Here is a 20937-nt window from a genome sequence, read left to right as displayed (position 1 = left end):
GTGACTCCACATAACATTTGAAAAATGGCTAGGTTATATTTTAATGAAAATACATAGATAAAAATCTGCTCACCAGGCGGTGGGAGAGGTCGGGTCTCTCTCTCTCTCTCTCTCACACACACACACACACACACACACACACACACACACACACACACAAAAGAATGATTTTACTTTTACAAGCTTTTGGAGCCAGTGGCTCCTACTTCTGGCAGCCTCTCTTCTGCCAGGAGGAGGAGTCACTAGCAGCCTCTCTTCTGCCAGGAGGAGGAGTCACTGTCTCTTAAAGCTTGTAAAAGTTAAACCTGTGTGTGTGTGTGTGTGTGTGTGTGTGTGTGTGTGTGGGCGCGCGCGCGCGTGCGTGCGTGTTCCCCAGCCTCCGCTTGGTGAGTAGATTTTTTTATCTATCCATTTACATTATATTATCAATAACTGATCATGTTTGTTGTTATATTAGGTTATATTTTGCTACTTAGGAGCATAAGTATTAATAGTAATTTGGTTTATGAAATATATTTTGGGTTAACAAATTAGTAAAGTGTGTGTAATCATGTTAAGCATCCACATTGGGAATAACCCCATTTAAGAGTGGAAGTACCATATTGAAAAGTATGGTAAAATATGCAAAAATCTTCATGGTTTAATTAGTTAATGAAGTATGTCCTGTCGTGCAAAAAAAAAATCAGGTCCACATCATGTAAGGGCAAAGGCCAGAATCTAATAAGCAGAGTGGCAAAAATCTACAATAGAAAACATGACTGGTAACAAACTTTAATGTTAATTATTGATAAGTTAATTAGTTTCAGATAGATCAAAATACTTTACTGAAGTTTGTCTGATGGATGGGGGGGATGTAAAGTTCCACTCCACACACAATACTTGCTGAAACATGAATGGTGCAAAAATACTAAGGTCTGCTGCCTCAGTGTAGACTACTACAGTATTGTTTGATAACAAATGTTAGCTATAACAAAAGGAGAAAACAGACACCAAAATCTAAACTTCAGTAGGTTTGGACTAGGGATCAAGAAGAAAAATAGGTACATTTTGTACGGACTTCCATGCCCTCTGTCATGGATAATTAAACTTCCTAGGCTGTGCGGCCACATAATTATTGCTATTATCTTCAGTACTAGTGCCAAATTCTTGTTCATGAAGATTATTTTAACTGTTTCTTGACATAATCCACTGTGAATCCTATGCTGCAGCTTTAAAAGCGAGAGTTTGCAGAGTTTTTCCATTGTGGTACCTATTTTTAATATGATGACTGATGCCGGTTTGTAATTTTTCTTGCTCTGGTCGATTACGAATGTAAATATTGGGAAAGACATTTTAGCAATTTTATTGCAAAGTTATTTGTTATGCTCAGTTGTTGCCAGTTGGTTAGCACTGTTGATATAGCTTATTGCAGTTTACATCTTGTTTGTTTGTGGGCTGGTAGCTCATAGTAAGGGATCTTGTTCTCTTAAGAAGCTGAACGATTTGTTGTTCTAGCATACAGATTTTTTTATATATTCTATTGCAGAGATGTCTGATCAAATGTACTTAAAATAATCATAGATTACTCCTCCCCCCCCCCCCTCTCTCTCTCTCTCTCTCTCTCTCTCTCTCTCTCTCTCTCTCTCTCTCTCTCCCTCCCTCTCTCTCTCTCCCCCCCCCTCTCCCCCCCTCTCTCCCCCCCCCCTCTCTCTCTCTCTCTCTCTCTCTCTCTCTCACACACACACACACACACACACACACCATATTCAATTCTGCTTATCAAAGGATACACAGCTGGTAAAAAGTATGGCCCAGAGCTAGTAAGGATGACTGAGTCTTTAATTTTTTTTATTGCAACACATAGTAAAGCTTTGTAAATAACTCTTTTTTAAGCCACTTCAGAATTTTGTCACTGCAAGTCAGAGAGTGAGAGAGAGATCAGTGAGTTGATTCATATGTCTTATTTTTTCTCAATAATACCATGAGCAGATACGTTCTTGACAATTGTTTGTCAACCAATACAATGCTCACTTTGATCATGTAAAAAAATTTTATGAACAGTTGGGTCAGTTTAAAGAGTTGGGTAGGGTAATATTTTAACTACGGGGTCACAGTCCACATATTCTCATGAAGCTTTTAGTAAATAGTCCATTAGGCCTCAGAAGAAATGTTTATATTTTTATGTTTAAAAAAAGGCCTTATTAACACTTCGTTAATCTAAACATTGTTTCTTGTTATGTGAACTTGCCTGTAAATTGTCACTGTGCAGCCATATTGAAATACAAATTAATTTATTAACTTGTAAATAGATCATTCAAAGCCATTACATCATACAAGCGATGAAAGCTACAAGTTGCTAACAGAAAAACAAATCATTGTAGCAGTGGAAAATGAGACTTGGGAGCAGTGATTCAAATTCATTTGTCTTTCTAGCACTCATCTCAAGATCTTCAGCCAATGATTGTGTAGTGTTTTTGAAGGTGTTTCACTGTCACCAGTGACTGGCATTGTCAAAGTTCACCCTCTATTGAAGATGGCACGTAAGTCTTAGACAGCACCAGCCATTAGTGCTGTCAGAATGTAGGGGAAAACAATACCAAATGACTCTCTCAAAGCTCCTGAGATGGGTGCTGACAAGACAAGACATCCAAAAGTGACCATAAAAACCTGAACATTTATGCTCAAATTTGTATTTGGGAGCTTCGTTCTTTTCTTTACATTATTGCTGGTAAACCCTCAATGATTGTATTAAACATGGATGAGCAAAAAAGTATTTGTTCTTATTTAAGGGATAAAGATACAGGGTTGCTGGTACTGTCTAAACAGATGTGAACTCATTTGTCATTGCTGAAAAACTTGTAGTATTGGAATTTTCGAGGTGTGAGTTTCTCCTTCCTCTCGCCCTTCTGTATTTTGAGCCCTTCTTATGTATTATTCCTACATGAGATAGATACTCATTCAAATGGACTTAACAAAGCTAACCAGATTTGCAGAAATGTCACTATACAAGTGTAAGTAGAGAATAATTGATATAGACCCCATTGCAGAACAAAAATGGATATCTAGATGCACATTTACACTTCAACAGGCCATCTTTGTGTGTGTTTTTGTGGGGGAGGCGTTATAAAAGGGAATTGTTGAAACCAAGATGAGCTAACATAGTTGGATTTCAGAGAGGATAGAATAAGTGCATTGATAGGGAGATTTACGAAACTCTGTAAAATTGGGAAAGAATAAAACTGACCGAGAAAGGTGCACCAACAGGAGCAAGGGGATCTGAAAGAGCAAAAAGGTCCAGAGGTAGATCTAGATGCAGCATGTGGGGGAATCCCAGAATTACTCCATCCCAGAATAGTCTTTAGAAGCATGAATTCCTTTGCCCCACCTGCCAGTGTTTCATTTAAACTTCCGTAATTTTTACTGCTTCTCTACCCCCTCTTTGTTTTCTGATGTTTTATGCCTCCTTTATTGTGATCTCAGTCTCTTATCTATACCTGCTCATGAATTTCACTGGTCAGTTTTTATTTGATCTTTGTGTTTTTAATTTACTTTCTCCCTATTTTTTCAGTCATCTGTGCTCTTACTTTTACACTTGACATATACATTTCTGTACTGATGTTATTCTTTACTTTTCAGTAACTGGTAACTAGGCAGTGGCTAATTCGTTCCTTGTGCTGCACACTCCGACAAATGTTAACACTTTTTCTTGTTCACAGTGGCAGCCTTTGATATTGACCTGACTATTTCCCTAGGTTGTGCTCTCTTTCATTAGTGTCTTAATTTTTTTCCATTACATCACTTTTTACCTGAATTAATTTTGCTTCCATTGAGGTTTGACCTAAAGTTTAAATTTTTTTAATTTCTTCCCACCCCTCTCTGTAGTGTGGATCTGCTGCCTACAGTGTTGTTGACCCTCATGAGCAATAATTGTATTGACTCAGATATGCATATATGCACTTAAGATGGTAGCCAATCCAACATTGTGTGGTTTTTATGTACTATTTGGTAGAACTTGTGACCGCACAGGGATCACACTTAGGCCTGACTTGGTAGCTCATTGCATATGCCAAGGAGTAGATACCCATCTCCTAGGAGCATGAGGACTTGTGGCAATGGCTATCATACTAGATGACCTTTGCTGTGGCTGGGTGGCACACATGGGAGAGCTCTTGATAGGAGTAGGTGGCATTAGGGTGGACATTTTGCACATGAAACATACCAGATTTACCGAGCAGGGTAGCACACTGGTTTGCACAATGGACTCACATTCGAGAGGATGATAGTTTTAAGCCGCATCCGGCCATTCTCATTTAGGTTTGCTGTGATTTCACTAAATCACTTAGTACAAATGCTGGGATGGTTCCTTCTAAAGGGCGTGGCCAATTTCCTTCTCCATCCTTCCCCAATGTGAGCTTGTGCTCCGTCTCTAATGACCTCATTGTTGATGGGATCTCCTCCTCCTCCTCCTCCTCCTCCTCCTCCTCCTCCTCCTATCACAGTGAACCAACACAGTGGCAGTTCCAACAGACAGGTCTTTACCTAATACCTGGTGTGTATCGGAAAAGAGAGAGAGGCTTTTATGACGACAAAACTTTTTTTTCTTTTTTTAAGAGGAAAAATACGGAGAAGTTGGGGGGAAATTTTCAGAGGATTTCTATTAAGGACACCTCTGCTCCTAATCTCAAACTCTTCAGGTGTATGAATGGCTGGGTGTCATAACTGATTATTGCCCCACATAAAATTCTGAATATTGTACAGGAAGTTCTTTCGCAGGAACTTTACTTTTGAGACAGACAAGAAGCACCAAGCCAATCTCGAACAGCGAGGTTTACATTTTGTCAGCTGTATACAACAGATACACGCTCTTGTTTATGCTTGGGTCATCCTTCTTCATGGCCAGCCCTAAAATGTGATAACTGAAGATCACTCCATGAGGGTCGTTCTTTTGCAGCACCACGGTTGTGTGTCAGGTGTACTGAACTCCTTCCTCCATGGTCACTAATTTATTTAGTATTTAAAAAAGAGAAGAAAATGCAAAAATATGAATCACTTGACACTGCCTGCCATACTGAGGCATCCTGTCGACATGATGACCAATTGTGCAAAAGTCGCTGCTGTTAGCAGTTCAAACCGGATATACCGACACTCTCCGGTCTTGTGATTCCTGCAACACCACTTCAGGCACCTACCAGTAACAGGGCTCGTCCCCAGCATCCCTGTCCCCTGAAACCAGCCAATAGCTAAATGAGCCACCCCTGTAAGTGGATAAACCCTCTTCAAGAAATTCAGCTGTGAAACAAGAGGTGGAGGAGGAGCACCAGAGGAAGAAGAATCGTCAAAGGTTATTCCAGTGACCCTGGAGGCGTTGGTTCCCCCACAATGCCGGATTCTGAGCCAGTGTTCATTTCGACATTGTCCTGCTCTCACTAGTGACAGACAGCAGTCTGGGGACATGATCAGTCCTCCTGGCCCCACACCTTCACCATGATGATCAAATGTACCTATAACAGATACTAAATTTACCAGCCAGAACTGCAGCAAGGAATTTCCTCTTATTGTGCAGTGTGTATGACCCTCAAAGAAATACGCTTCACTGATGTCCATTGCCCAGAGCTTTGTGGTTGCCATGCATTCTCAGAGTTGTACTAGCCCCGGGCGGACAACAGAAGGTGTGTTTATGTTGGTTCACATAGATGTCGTCAGTGAGTGGATTCTCCTCTTTACCATGTTCCAAGCACTAGTGGTCCCAGTGCAAACCATCCCAGCGATCAACACTTGTAACATTCATTCACATTCAAGTAAGGCACTTATTTCCTTTAAGATGACCACCTTAATCCTGCTTTTCTTCTGCCTGAAGATTTCAGTGCATGCCACTCCTGTGGGCAAGTAACACTATCTGGATGGTGTCTTCTGATCAGCTTCTTTCCAATCTCGCTCTGTGCCTCCTCGGTGACAGTACTCCTTCCCTCTTCAGCACTGCTCATGGTGGTAATAAAACTATCAATCTTATGATCTTTTCTCCCAACCTTGGTGCTTTGGTATGTTAGTCCCTTCACGATGATCTTTGACACAATGACCACTTGCTGGTGGTTCTTGTCTCTTCTTTGTTGCTGCTAGATAGCCCAATTAGCTTTATGCTCTCTTTGAGAGCAACTGGCAGTTAAATATTTCTGCTGTCACTTTCACCCCCTTAGTGCGATCGAAACTGGACTATGGAAGCATAGTTTACTCCTCTGCTCGGCCGCCTATTCTTCGGCGTCTCGACGCTATCCACCACCGTGGATTGCGTTTAGTGTCTGGAGCTTTTTACACCAGCCCTGTGGAAAGCCTTTACACTGAGACTGCTGAACCTCCCCTGTCCAATTGGCGAGCTGTCCTTCTGAGTCGTTATGCTAGCCATCTGTCTTCCATGCCTGCTAATCCGGCCCATGACATTTTTTTTGATGCCTCCTTGGATTTAGGGTATGCAGGCCGCCCTTCCTCCCTACTACCACCGGGAGTCCGCTTCCATCAACTGCTCCATTCTCTTTCCTTCTGCTTTCCTAAAACTTTCCTGACAACTTGGGGTACAGCACAGCCTCCGTCCCCGGACCTGCCTGCTCCGTGACCTTTGTCAGTTTCCCAAGGATGGTACCCCTTCACTTGTTTATCATCGGGCATTTGCTGCTCTTATGTGCACAAATGAAGGAAGCCAGATTTATTTACACTGAGGGCTCAAAAACATCGTTTGGTGTAGGGAGTGCCTATATTGTTGGCGACATCCCAAATTGATTTCGGCTTCCCGACCAGTGTTCGGTTTATACTGCGGAGCTTTACGCTGTTCTCCAGGCTGTCCAATACATTCGTCGCCCTCGGCGGATACAGTATGTTATCTGTTCAGATTCTCTCAGCTGTCTCCTCAGTCTCCAAGCTCTCTACCCTGTCCACCCTCTGGTCCACCGGATTCAGGACTGCCTCCACTTGCTCCACTTGGGGAGCGTCTCTGTGGCGTTCCACTGGATCCCAGGACACGTTGGTATCTGTGGAAATGAGGTGGCCGATATAGCAGCCAAGGCTGCAGTCTCTCTTCTTCAGCCAGCTATTTGCATGATTCCCTTCGCCAATCTACGGAGTGTTTTATGTCGTCGTATTGCTCTTTTATGGCACGCACATTGGTCGACACTTCCCAATAATAAATTGCGGGATGTGAAAGCTCTTCCCTGTGCTTGGACCTCTTCCTCCCGAACACGTCGTCGGGAGAAGGTAATTTTAACTAGACTCCGGATAGGAGCACAGTCTTTTTAGCCATCAACATCTTTTAAGTGGCGATCCTCCCCCCACTCCCACTGCTCTCAGCTGTGGACGGTAAGACACCTTTTACTTGAGTGCCCCTATTTTACTCCGTTATGCACTCGTCTACAGCTGTCGCCTGATACATCTTCCAATTGAACAGATGACACGCGCTCAGCTGATCGCGTTCTCGAGTTTATTAGTTCCCGTGAGATGACGTCAGTCATTTGAAGCTCTTTTTGGGTACAACCAAGCCCCTTCTATAGTGGTTTTTTACGCTTTTCTTCTGTTTTTAGTTTCGTTCCCATTGCTGCTGGTTTCCAGTTTCGTTTTTTTACCTTTTCCTGTCACAGACCGGGTGCTAATGACCTTAGCAGTTTTGCGCCCAAAAACCATAACAAAAAAAAACAACTTTCACCCCCTGTCAGTTTGCAGCGGCAAGGTTGTGGGAGACATCTCCAACACAATCGGCTGCACCAGTGGAACTGCTATTCCTTTTTCTTCAGGTACGCTCTACTGCCGGCCAGCCCCTCGATGGACTACAGACGTTGCAACAGTTGCTCAGGATGTCGTAGGCCCCTGCGACTTATTGAGTGGCTCCTTCGCTGACCGCCCTCCTCACTTTTAAGCGGCACTGTATGAAGGCTCGTCACCTACTTAAGCGAAGTAAGAACGTGTGCCACCTTCTGTCAGGTATGGGCCAAGCTCCGTAGTCCAATGGGCCACCAAAGATCAACCACTATTCAAAGTTTCCTCCTTCATACCTGTGTGTCTGTTCTGGCTGAACACCTTGCAACCAACTCTGCGCCAGTGTCAATGCCCTCCCCTTACCTGGCTACCTTCCTAACGTGGAAACAAATTGAAGACGTCTTCCTATATTTCAGCCCCTGCCAAGCTGAATTATATAATGAACCTTTCACTGACTGTGAACTGCATCAAACTCTTGCCTCATCTCATCATATGGCCCCTGCCCTGATATCAATTCGTTATGAGATGATCAGACATCTGAATGTTACTCAAAGTTTACATCTGCTCACTGTCTTTAAACATATTTGGCTTGAAGGTGTCTTCTCATCACAATAGCAAGATACAATCATCGTCCCAATCCTTAAGCCAAGCAAGAACCTAATGTATATCGACAGCTACCATGGTGCAAATTAGTATGCGCATGCATGGTTTTGTTTAGTGATGAAACCCACTTTCATTTGGATGGGTTCGTCAATAAACAAAATTCGTGCATTTGGAGGACTGAGAATCCACATTTCATATCAGGAAGTCTCTTCACCCTCAATGGGTGATAGTGTGATGTGCAATGTCCAATCATGAAATAAGCGGTGTGATATTTGTTGATGGCATGAAGACTATCAAATGATATGTAAAGGTTTTGGAAAATGATTTCATCTCCATTATCTGAAGTGACCCTGATTTCAAAAAGATGTGGTTTATGCAAGTGGAGCTAGACCCCATTGAAGCAGAAGAGTGTTTGATGTCCTGGAGGAGCATTTTGGGGACCACATTCTGGCTCTGGGGGTACCCAGAGGCCTCTGGCATGGGCCGCCATATTCTGCAACCCTGAACACATCAGACTCCGTTATGTGGAGCTATATGAAGGACAAGGTGTACAAGAATAACCCCAAAACCATTGCTGAGCTGAAAACAGCCATCCAGGAGATCATTGACAGCATAAACGTTCAGACACTTCAGCGGGTCACTTGGAATTTTGCTATTCGTCTGCACCACATCATCACCAATGATGGCAGGCATATCAAACATGTCATAACCTAAATCCGAATGTCTGTAGTGATGTTTACATGTTGAATAAAGTTTGTGCACGCCTGAGTTTGTAACTAATAACTAATTTTTTTTTTTTCCATATAGTTCAATAATTGTCACTCTGTATGAACTTGTAGTGTGTTTATGGTGGAGCCAATAGCCATAAACAGAGCCCAACATTTTATTGAACGGGTATCTTTGGGCCATGTTTAAATCTGTGGTGACTTGATGAGCAGTCTCCGTGCTTTTGATCAGTGTTACTCTTGTCACCCTGTGATATGTGCTATTTATGACCTATCCTTGAACTTAGTTGTACAGCCTGCTCAGTTGTATATCTCTGGACCCCCTAGGTCATACGGGTATCCCTGGGAATGAACTGGCAGACTTTTTGGCTAAAGAAACGATTGCTCATTCCACATTTGCTTTGATGATCCGAGGTGCGGATTTGCGAGTGCATATAAGGGCTCTGCTCCTGCTCACTCACAAGGGAACCTCCCCATCGCACCCCCCTCAGATTTAGTTATAAGTTGGCACAGTGGATAGGCCTTGACAAACTGAACACAGATCAATCGAGAAAACAGGGAGAAGTTGTATGGAACTATGAAAAAAATGTGCAAAATATACAAACTGAGTAGTCCATGTGCAACATAGGCAACACAAGGAGAGTTTAAGATCAGGAGCTCACTCACAAGGGAACCTCCCCATCGCACCCCCCTCAGATTTAGTTATAAGTTGGCACAGTGGATAGGCCTTGACAAACTGAACACAGATCAATCGAGAAAACAGGGAGAAGTTGTATGGAACTATGAAAAAAATGTGCAAAATATACAAACTGAGTAGTCCATGTGCAACATAGGCAACACAAGGAGAGTTTAAGATCAGGAGCACTGTGGTCCCGTGGTTTGCGTGAGCAGCTGTGGAACGAGAGGTGCTCTTTTCAGCCTTCCCTCGAGTGAAACCTTTACTTTCTTTATTTTCGCAAAGTTATGATCTGTCCATTCGTTCATTGGCGTCTCTGTTCACTGTAACAAGTTTAGTGTCTGTGTTTTGCGATTGCACTGCAAAACCGTGCGATTAGTGGACGAAAGGACGTGCCTCTCCAATGGGAACCGAAAACATTTGATCGCAAGGTCACAGGTCAACCGATTCCTCCACAGGAAAACACGTCTGATGTATTGTATACGACAATGGTGACAGCATGTGCGTCACATGACAGGAATATGTTGTCGACCCACCTAACTTGTACACTTGGCGAATGGGTGAAAAGATTCATCTACCTTGGCCGATTTAGGTTTTCTTGTGGATGTGATAATCAGTCCCAAAAAAGTAATGAAATCGTAAGAGTTTGGCACATAAACTGCAACAAATGAATGCAAAAATTTCACAGTCGCACAGTTTTCCCTGTGCTCTGTCAAAACATATGTGTTTAACTTTTTCAAATTTTTCTTTTGTCATGGAATTTTGGAGAGCGAAGTTGATTATGTGTGAGTGCCTGAACTTTGATAATTTTCTGAAAATAAAAAGATAAACTCTTTACTCGAGGGAAGACTTGAACCAGGGACCTCTCATTCCGCAGCTGCTCACGCTAACCACGGGACCACGACGCTCCTGAACTCACACTCTCCTTGATGTTGCCCATGCACTAGTCAGTTTGTATATTTTGCTTATATTTTTCATAGTTCAACACAACTTCTTCCTGTTTTCTCGATTGATCTGTGTTCAGTTTTTCAAGGCCTATCCACTGTGCCAACTTATAACTAAATCTGAGGGGGGTGCGATGGGGAGGTTCCCTTGTCAGAAATGGAATAATATGGTGGATTACTGCCTCGTCTAATAAACTCCACACCACTGAGAAGACTACCGCTGTATGGTGCTTGTCATTCCATTCTCCTCCTATGTTGCGTCTGCTTCGGTCATCCCCAGACTAACTACAGTTTTAGTTTATGTAGCAAGCCACCCCCAAAATGTGAATGCAGTCTTACAGACGGTAGCTCAGATCCTGGTGGAATGCCCCCTCTTTATGGTCCTCCATGGTAAACGTAGTCTTCTAAATTCTTTGCCTCTCATATCACCGTACGATTCACAGTCAGTTGAACCGGTTCTCTGTTATCTCCATAAAAAGTGGTTTTTATTCAGAGATTTAAGGTTTTAAACTACCTTTGTGGCGAGGGCTGGGTGGTTGAAGTTGGGGCAGCTTCCACTGGATGCTAGGTCTAGGGGATATGCCTCCTTTGCCAGCTGCATCTTCCATTCCTATTTTACTCTGTTTTAAGTTCTTGTTAGATGTTTGCTTCTTTTCGTGCCCCACCCTATTTTCCGTTTTAGAGGTAGCGATCTGTTAAATAGTGGGTGTTCTTCAGTGCCTTGACTGGTTCAGGGATGGAGCCTGCCCCTTTCACTTGCAGAACCCTGTGGATACCCACCTGCTGCCTTCCCTGTTTGTCCCATCTACTTTCTACTTTTGACGGTCCAACTGATGCCCGTTAAATTTTTAGCCTTCTCACTTTAGTTCTGAATGTCCTGACTAGAAGGCATCCTTTGCTCAGTCTTGGCCCTTAATTGTGTGGCAGGGGTCAGGTGCGGGTGGGATATCTCTCGCCACGGATGAGCCCAGGGGGGACCACTTTTCTGCTCTGATCTGTGTACTGTCCCATTCCACATACTTCTGAAACTATTTCTCAGCTCTGATACCATCAAAACACGTCTCTGGTGGACATCACCGACACCAGATGAACTACTCCTGGGCAGAGTGACTCGAAGATGACCTTCACAGCGTAGTCTCTTAACCCACAACTAACCAACCGACCATGATTTTATGTATCAGTTTTCATAATTTCCTAACATTATTTAGTTTCTTTGACTATTTTTCACATTACAGTACTTCATTGAGCACTCTATGTTCGTTATTTAATTGTTTAATGAAAAGACATAAAACATTAGTCAACATCCAGAAATGTCTAACTTAATTTGGTCTTTATAGGTTAAAATACTAGTACCAAACAGCACTGCTGGAATGATTATTGGCAAGGGTGGGAATTACATTAAGCAAATTAAAGAGGAGAGTGGTTCATACGTCCAGATTTCTCAAAAAGCAAAAGATCAGACTCTTCAGGAGAGATGCATAACTGTCATTGGTATGTATGCTGTTTCCATATTTTTCAAATTACTCAATTTTATTTGATGAAAGTGAATAATGTAAGGTTTTAAATAAATGTTCTTCTTTTTGTACAGGTGACATGGAAAGCAATAAGACTGCTTGCAGAATGATTTTAGTAAAAATTGTTGAAGACCCTCAAAGTGGTAGTTGCCTTAATGTAAGTTATGCAGATGTTTCTGGCCCTGTTGCTAATTATAACCCAACAGGCTCTCCATATGCAAATAGTGGACAGCATACTCCTATGCATTCTGGCACATTCAGCTCAACTGCCAGTCTGAATACTACAGGTGGGTTGCTTGTTTACACATAGGTGTTAAACTGTTTGGTTATTGTCTTTGATCACTTGCAAGGTGCCACTGTCAGATTAATTGCATGATTGCATATTGTAAAACATTTAAAAATTATCATCACAACACACACACACACACACACACACACACACAGAGCCGGCCGGTGTGGCCGAGTGGTTCTAGGCCCTACAGTCTGGAACCGCGCGACCGCTACGGTCGCAGGTTCGAATACTGCCTCGGGCATGGATGTGTCTGATGTCCTTAGGTTAGTTAGGTTTAAGTAGTTCTAAGTTCTAGGGGACTGATGACCTCTGCAGTTAAGTCCCATAGTGCTCAGAGCCATGTGTACACACACACACACCATCCTGTCCCACCCCTCCCCTCTCTACTTCTCCCCTTGTGTGGTGGAGGGGCTTCAAAATTATATCCGATGGGTTCTATGGAAGGTGCAGATATGCAGCAGTAACACACACTTTCCAGAGCATGATTGTCATGTGCAACAGAGAGATAAGCAAACAGGTCATCAGTGGCAGAACATAGAAATGAGTGGACAGGTATATGAAATTACAGCATCCTTTTATATTTGCTAATGAGTTACTTACCATAGCATAAGAGGGAATTGATGTAATTGATAGAATGGCCCCTTAGTGTCAGTGATGGATACAATCTTTCTTTGTCCTGGTTGGCAACTATAGTTGTCCTACAGCATTTGTGCTTGTACAGCTGCTGTAAACCTTGCAGTTGAAGCATGATAGACACTTGAAAATGTAAACTGCCTCCTTGAGTTTGAAAGGCAGAGATATGCCACAGCAACTGGTTTCTTCAAGTTCATCAATCAGTAAAATAAAACCAAAACTGACGACCAATAATGCACTTTATTCACGTATTGCTAACCTTAGCATCCATTCAAATGATGTATTTTATGAAACTCTTGGGATGTGATGTAGGTATAAACAAAAAAAAAAAAAAAATTGAAAGACAATGGCCACAGATGTCTTCGTCCAGATATAAAATTCCCATATTTTATCTGCTTTAATAAATGATTTTGTAAGGTTAAAAAATATAAACAGGCAATTTGAGAGCATGTGTCTGGAGATTTCCTGTAAGTCTGAACTCAAACTTTTTGGAATGTGGGATTTTGCTTCACAAATTGAAGAATAGTTTAAGTGAACTTGTGCTATAATTTGAGCTCTTAATCACATTTGAGTGATGCAGACTTGAAACCCCTATGTTGCCAGTCTATATACATTTTTGTTTACATCATTTCACATGAATGCTGCATGTTTTCTATGTCCTCAAAATAAAAATTGTTTTATGTTGCTGTAAAATGTCAGATAACTTGAGGCCTCACATTCTGCTAGAGTTTACATGACAATCACAACTCATAGAATGCAGTATTTTGTAGCCTGTTGGTATTAACTTTAAAAATAGTCATCAGGAAATTAATTTTGCTCTTTTCTTTCTCACAGTTGGAGGCATGCTACTAAATGGACTAAACCTAAGCCTGAATTTAGGATCACCAACAGCAGGTACATCATTGACAACACAGTTACTGGAACACATCCAAGTCGTGTTACGTGGAAGTGGCTTTTCGGAACAAGCGACAGGAGAAATAACAGCTGCAATGAGCACGTTGGCTCGCTATGGAATCCTCGGCATGGGGCTCGGTCTGGCAGGTGCAGGGACAGCAGCTGGGGGCAGTGGTCCAGCTGGCTACTTAGGAGCAGATGCACCTGCGTCAGCAGCGAATGGTGGTGGTGCCTTTGGGCCCATCGGCACGGTGCGTAATAGTGCGCCGCGGTGGTGACGGGACTGACTGGCGCGCTCTCAGGTTATACTCGACAGATGGCCGCTTACGAAGTGGCCCTAGATAAAAACAAAGCCTTCTGAATTAGTACATTGAAGTTTAAATTATTTATCTCTCATTATGAGAGTCAGTTACTTGTCTTATTCTTAAATTATGGCAGCCTTTCTAGAAAACACACACAATTTGTATTGTTTATTTTATTATTATTATTATTATTTTTGTGGTTCGTGATGTGTGAACACAAATGCCCATGTAGAGCCATGGGCAGAACTGTAGTATTCTTTGTTTACTCAGTGTTGTTTTTCATTTTGTATACTCTCATCTTGTAAGCAATCGTCTTTGCAGAATACTGAAGGCCACACCAAAAGTTTCATTAAAATTGACTCTCATTGATGAAGTATAAAGTCATTTTTCACAGATAGTGACCACAGTTCCACACATACTTTCTCCTCCATAGTATTGAGCAAGGATATTTCTTGTCCTCTGGATTTGTGAGCCTTTTGGACATACTTGTATGAAGTTGTTTTATCCAAGAGTTTGTATTGATCATTATAAACATCTTAATGTAGATTGAGCCAATAATAAACTTTCATTCTACTCACGTAACTGCATTTGAACATGAAGCTTAATTTCCTTTGTGTTTGTCACATTAACGTAAATCCTAGCTTATCATGAAACTGCCAAGTTTCTTTTATGAAACTTGGTATCATTACAGTCAGGTATTCTTGACGATTTTTCTGTACTGTACCATTTTAAACATACAGGTAGACTGCATAATTTTCTTCAACCTTTAATTAATTATGAAGTAAATGTAAGGTAAAATTCAGGTAAACAGACTTTTAGCTTTAAATAATAATAACACAAGAACCAGGTTTATGTCATTTTTGAAGTGCTGTATGTACTTGTTAGGAATATGACTTACGGCATTATGCCCATGCACGCTCTGTTAGTTTGCTAGCGTGACAGGGCATGTATAAATGCCTTTATGGATGCAGCACAGGGCTAAAAGCAGTACTTTAATTCATATACTTTAGTGTTGATTAATTGATATGTGCAATGTTATTCATGTTTGATTATTCTATTTTATTAGAGGTGGTATATGTTTCAGTATATAGAGTTTTGCCAATCACTGATGCAGTGATGCCTGTAATATGTCCCTAATATTGTGGTGTGGGCTACGGTCTTGTCAGAGTAGAATGTTGTTTTATATTCTTGTTCATTTTTATGTTGAAGGGGGGGGGGGATGGATCAGAATCTTACTGCTTGTCGTATGAACTGGTTTTTTTGATTACTGCATCCAGAGCTTGGGCTATTTAATTCAAGAATATAGTAAGAGAAGTTATATATTAGGAAAGCTAATCTGTATAGTAAGGAAGGGGGAAGAAAGAAACGTCCTGTCAACATCGAGGTCATTAGAGACAACAGCACAAGCTCGGGTGGTATCAAGAAGGGGGAAGGAAATCGGCTGTGCCCTGGTATTTGCCTGGAGTGATATAGGGAAATCACAGAAAACCTAAATCTGCATTGCCGGATGCGGGTTTGAACCGTCGTCTTCCCGAATGCAAGTCCAGTGTGCTAACCACTGCGCCACTTCGCTCGGTCCCTTCTCTGCAGCAGCAGGGAGGTATGTCAACATTGAGACCCTGGAAACAGAAAATAAACAACAAAATTGTTGTGATTATGATGGGTAGGAAGTTCTCTACACTTGACTTGGTGACAAACTGTTCAAGAGTGATCATGTACAATGATTGTTCTATAAAAACAGTGAGGCTGTAAAAGATATTAGTGAAGGATTCAGTAACAAAATCTTTCTTTTATTGCTTTAATCTTACTGTAAAGATATATGCACTTATCCCGTGTGTGTGTGTGGGGGGGGGGGGGGGGGGGAGTGTACATAGGCATGCTTTTTAGTAAACAAACGGATTGTAACAGCTGTAGAAACTTCAGTTGAAGAAGGTAACATCTTTTGAAACAACATAGCTAACAGCAGTACGTCTGTTTTGCGTAGGACTTGGTATTTGAGAACCAGAAGAGCGCACATTTCATCTTCAAATCAGCCTTGAAAGTGATTGGAGATAGTACCGCAGTGTTCAAGCTTCTTGGTGCATTAGATTATTATTACTAAAGGGTCTAAATGCATAATTGTAGCTGTGGTGTTGTCAGTGGAGCAAATGACAAGCTCTCTCTCCCACCTTTTAACAGTTTTTTGCCAGTGGAAACTTGCAGTGCGAGACATGAAGACTGACCATAAACTTTATGAGGATCTTAAGTTTCTGAAACATTCTCCTTAAATGGAATGCAATGCTTCATAAAGCCTTTTTGACTGTTACCTTGATTAACAATTGAATTTTGAGAACCATAGTACCTGGTGTAAGTTGTTGCCACTTTGTAATATAAACATTGACTGTTCAGTATTGAATGACACAGACATACTTCTGAAGAATAGCGTCTTCATTGGGCAGCACTCACACCAGGTGTCAATAAACCGTTAGATAGATGTTTAAAAGTGTGTTCTGTCATCTTGATACTCAGCAATCTTCCATAATGTTACACAGTCCGCATGGTTCTTATTGCCCGGCATGAAAATTTATTACCAATCTGATCATGTGTGTGTACAATATTCTTAGTAGCCTGGCCTCATCAGTTGAAATTTTAACCTTTCGAATATTTTGTGGTAAGAGGCAGTAACTGCCATGTGATAAAACTCTCAATAAAATCAGAATCATTAAATATGGGAGCAAGATTTTTTCTGTTTCCGTTGCTTGGGCTTACAGTATTATGTGAACTGTGCATTATTACAGAACACACTTTCAGAGAAAAATGGACTGAATAAATGTCTGGTTTTTGTCATTGGGCTTAACTCTTGGAAACGTGTTATTATCACTGCATATTTGGTGTGTTGTTGTTGTTTCTTCTCATTTGTGGATAACAATCTGCTCTTGTTTAAAAAAATCAGTTAAAAATAAATAGCAGTGAAACTTTTGTTTTACTTCTTTTCTTCATCTAAATTCGTATGACATATGTTTGTTTATTCTTATTCTGCTTGTACAATTTCCTCTTCATACTTTCAGAACCCTTGCACATTGGTTATTTTCATTTTATGTTGTGCTTTTTTTCAGTGATCAGGTCTCTTTTTGTTGACATGTTCATTGTCTGCAAGTAAACAGTCACAATCACCACCATAGAAATGTACTTTTGCTGTATGTTTGTTAATTAGGAACAAAAATTTACCGAGGACACCCTGCCTTTTGTGATTGGCTTCTCTATCCAAACTTCGCCATTTGTAACTTTTCTTTCCTTTTTATCTCTGAGGAAAAAGATTGGTACTGTGGTTATGGTACTGTACTTTTATGTTTTGTTCATATTCCTGCCTGGACATGCTAGTGTAGGTTGTGTGTGGTTCACTTACTTGTGACAGAATTAGAGATGGTTCCTTAAATGAAGCCAATAACAGTTTCTTTTCTTCAAACTTGATCCTAACTTTGAGTTCTGTCTAATGCCTTCATCACTGCTGGGACATTGAGTTTGTAATCTTCCTTCCTTCTTTTATAGTCCCTTCCACCTGTGATGGTTTTCTTTGAGACAAACTATCATAAGGAAAGCTGCAATTATTGATTCTTTCTTTGTCTTGTCCCAGTTTGGAAAATCATTTCCTTTTTTCAATTAAGTGTAACCTCTTTTCTTCCTTATAATAGTCTAAACAAAATAAGTGTCAAACATAATGTATGTAATGTGTATTTACCAACTATTGAAAGCTTATTTTCAACATCAAGCTGTTTTATATTCAAGACATTACCTGTGGGAGCTTTTCGTGTTGCCCGAGATGAATTTTTAACATAAATTATGGATACTGTTGGCAGTATTCATTATCATTTAATGCTGCCATTTTGCATGTTAAAGGTTTATTTCGGTGTAATATAAAACATGGATTGTAGTAAATATAGCCACAAATGGAAGAAATATGCTGAAATACATACAAATTTAAATTGATGTGTAAAATATACAAAGTTCCCAGACATTATCTCATCCATCCATGTTCAGTGTCTCTCATCATGAAACAAGCTGTCAGGGTTGTAGAATTAGTGAAACTATACACGATATCAAAAGGAAAATTCAATTCACAAAACTAAAAAATTATAAAGATGCTGAATGGATGTCCAACACTTTGTAATATCAGCCATCTTCACATTGCACATTGATAGAGAATCAGATATTATAAAGCTGCAATATTAACTAATTATTGTTAGACTGCTGTAAACAGTTTGACCATGATCAGTCTAAATCTGACAGTCAGTCTTATCTGATAAGAGTACAAGTTTTATGGATGGTAATAACTATCCTTTATATGTAGAAGAAATTTAGCAGTGTTTGAATATTTGGTTATCTGCTGCTTTCAGTCAGCATGAAAAGTAGTTTAATTGTACTGTTTTTGTGTTCCCTGCTCATAGTTGACAAAGTAAAATAGAAATACCTTTCTACCACTGACGGTGGCCAGTGTCAGTAAATGATGTAAAACAATTTCTGTAATCATGTCAAAGGAAATATTTAGTATCAAATATTTTGATGTGGGTTGTGGAATTAAACTAGGGGTGATGCACTTCTTCAAACTGGGGTGAAACTGTATCCAGGTGAAAAATCTACACGTAAAGAGTGAGAGTCAGAGCGTAGGTGGATGTTCAAATAATGAATTCTAATAAGAGAATAATGAGTTTTTGATACATATTGTGTACCTTAGAAAATAATAAGGGATCCTGTTTTGAAGGACTTGCTTTAAAGGTATAGTCTAACTATATTGATCTACACAAATTCTTAAGTGAATGCACCTTACAGCTTTAAGCTTTCCATACCTCAGAGGTGTTACTGTTCCTTAACAAGAAGATTTGTTATTAATGACATGAACAAAAGTAGGAGGGGGCCAAACAACTACTACTACTACTACTACTACTACTACTACTACTAGTGGTAGTAGTAGTAGATGAGCGACAAGGTTAATGGGGCATATGATAAACAATCTGATCAAAAATATTAGAAAGAAATCATACCATCAGCAGTAAAATTGTATATTTATTCTCTACCAGTTTCAGTAGCAACAACCATATTTACAGCAGATAGACAGTATACATGAATGAATCAAAAATACATTTTCATCAAATAATATACAACCAAATGTAGAACAAACGTAACTGTCATAAGAGTCTGCCTGAACATAATCTGTGTAAACGTGCTGTGCATTAGCGCAATTACGGAAATGTATCCTGGATGAGAACTTCACACTTGATAAAAGTAACTTGAGTTTTTAAGTGTAACGTTCTCACCAAGTGTGCATTACGGTAATTGTGCTAATGTACAAAATGTTTATTTGGATTATGTTCAGGCAGACTCTTAAAATAGTTACGTATGTTTTACATTTAGTTGTATCGTATTTGAGGAAAATGTAAATATGATCCAATAATGTATACTGATTTTGTCCTGTGAAGGTGGTTGTTATAACTCAAACCATTAGACAATATTTATGCAGTTGTACAACTGATAGTGCAAATAAGACTGAAGAGTCACCTAAGCAAAGTCTTACTGATGCAAAGTATCAGTACACCCTTAATGTAATGCAGAATTGACTGTTAGATGCCAGGAGAGGCAGATCTACCAGCATAAAAGGAGGTGGAGAGTATTGTTTGCGAGTAGAGAAGCAGTAACGCCAGAATGGGTGGGTCAGGACAGCTCAACGACTTAAAAAGTGTGAGCTAGTATTGTATGTCACCCGAGTAACAAATTCATCAGACATTTCAACCCTTCTAAAGCTGGTCGAGTTGACTGTTGATGATGTGATAGTGAAGTGGAAACATGAAGCAACAATCACAACTAAACCAAGACTTCGTAGAGTGGGACGGTTGAGCATTGCGGAGGGTGGTTGTAAAAAATTTGCGAAGACTTCAGTTGGCGAGCTCCAAAGTGCTGCCAGCAATCCACCTAGCACAATAACAATGTATAGGTAGTTTTGAACAATGGGGTACATTGGCTGAGCAGCTCCTTGTCAGTCGTACTTTTTTTCTAGTCATTGCTAAGTGATGCTTGAGGTAGTATAAAGATCTAAGCCACTGGGCAGCAGATGATTGGAAGCAAGTAATTTGGAGGGATGAATCTTGCTATATCCTGTGCGAATCTGATGGAGCGTTTGGGTTTGGAGACTGTTTCCTGTCATCATGTGAAAAGTGCAGGAGGTTGTATTATAGTATGGGGTATGAACCCTATATTGTGATTGAGGAAACACTAAATGTGTTAGGATGTGAAAATATTTTACAGCATTGTGTGCTGTGTACAGTAGAGGAGCAGTTTGGAAACCTCGTACTGTTTGTATCGACATGACAGTGCACCCTATCATAAAGCAGCATCTGTAATAGAAATTGATTTGTGGACATCATTCCCGAAATGGACTGGTCAATCCACAGTCCTGTCCTGAACCCAATGGAACACCTTTGGAATGAGTTATAATGTTGACTTTGCTCCAGACCCCAGCTTCCAATGTCACTATCTTCTCTGGTTTTGGCTCATGAGGAAGAAACAGCTGCCATTCCTTCAGACATTCAGACACCTCCGTGAAAGTTTCCCCAGCAGAACTCGAGCCATCATAAAAATGAAGGGTGACACATCCCATAATAATGTCC

The 20937-nt window shown here is 40.6% G+C and overlaps 1 protein-coding gene across 3 annotated transcripts in view; it reads left to right on the top strand.

The window, feature by feature from the left end:
• Window positions 1-20937, top strand: part of LOC126259278 (RNA-binding protein Pasilla) — an 88849-nt gene that overhangs the window by 56531 nt on the left and 11381 nt on the right. For all 3 annotated transcript variants that reach the window (XM_049955920.1, XM_049955921.1, XM_049955922.1), the window contains exons 4-6: window positions 12002-12155; window positions 12253-12465; window positions 13938-14248. In XM_049955920.1, the coding sequence (XP_049811877.1) occupies window positions 12002-12155; window positions 12253-12465; window positions 13938-14248 (678 nt within the window). The remainder of the gene's footprint in view (window positions 1-12001; window positions 12156-12252; window positions 12466-13937; window positions 14249-20937) is intronic.

This window comes from Schistocerca nitens, chromosome 5, assembly GCF_023898315.1.
Source record: "Schistocerca nitens isolate TAMUIC-IGC-003100 chromosome 5, iqSchNite1.1, whole genome shotgun sequence".
Classification (NCBI taxonomy): Eukaryota; Metazoa; Arthropoda; class Insecta; order Orthoptera; family Acrididae; genus Schistocerca; species Schistocerca nitens.
The sequence above is the reverse complement of the archived record's forward strand: the minus strand, read 5'-3'. Positions and strand labels throughout refer to the sequence as shown.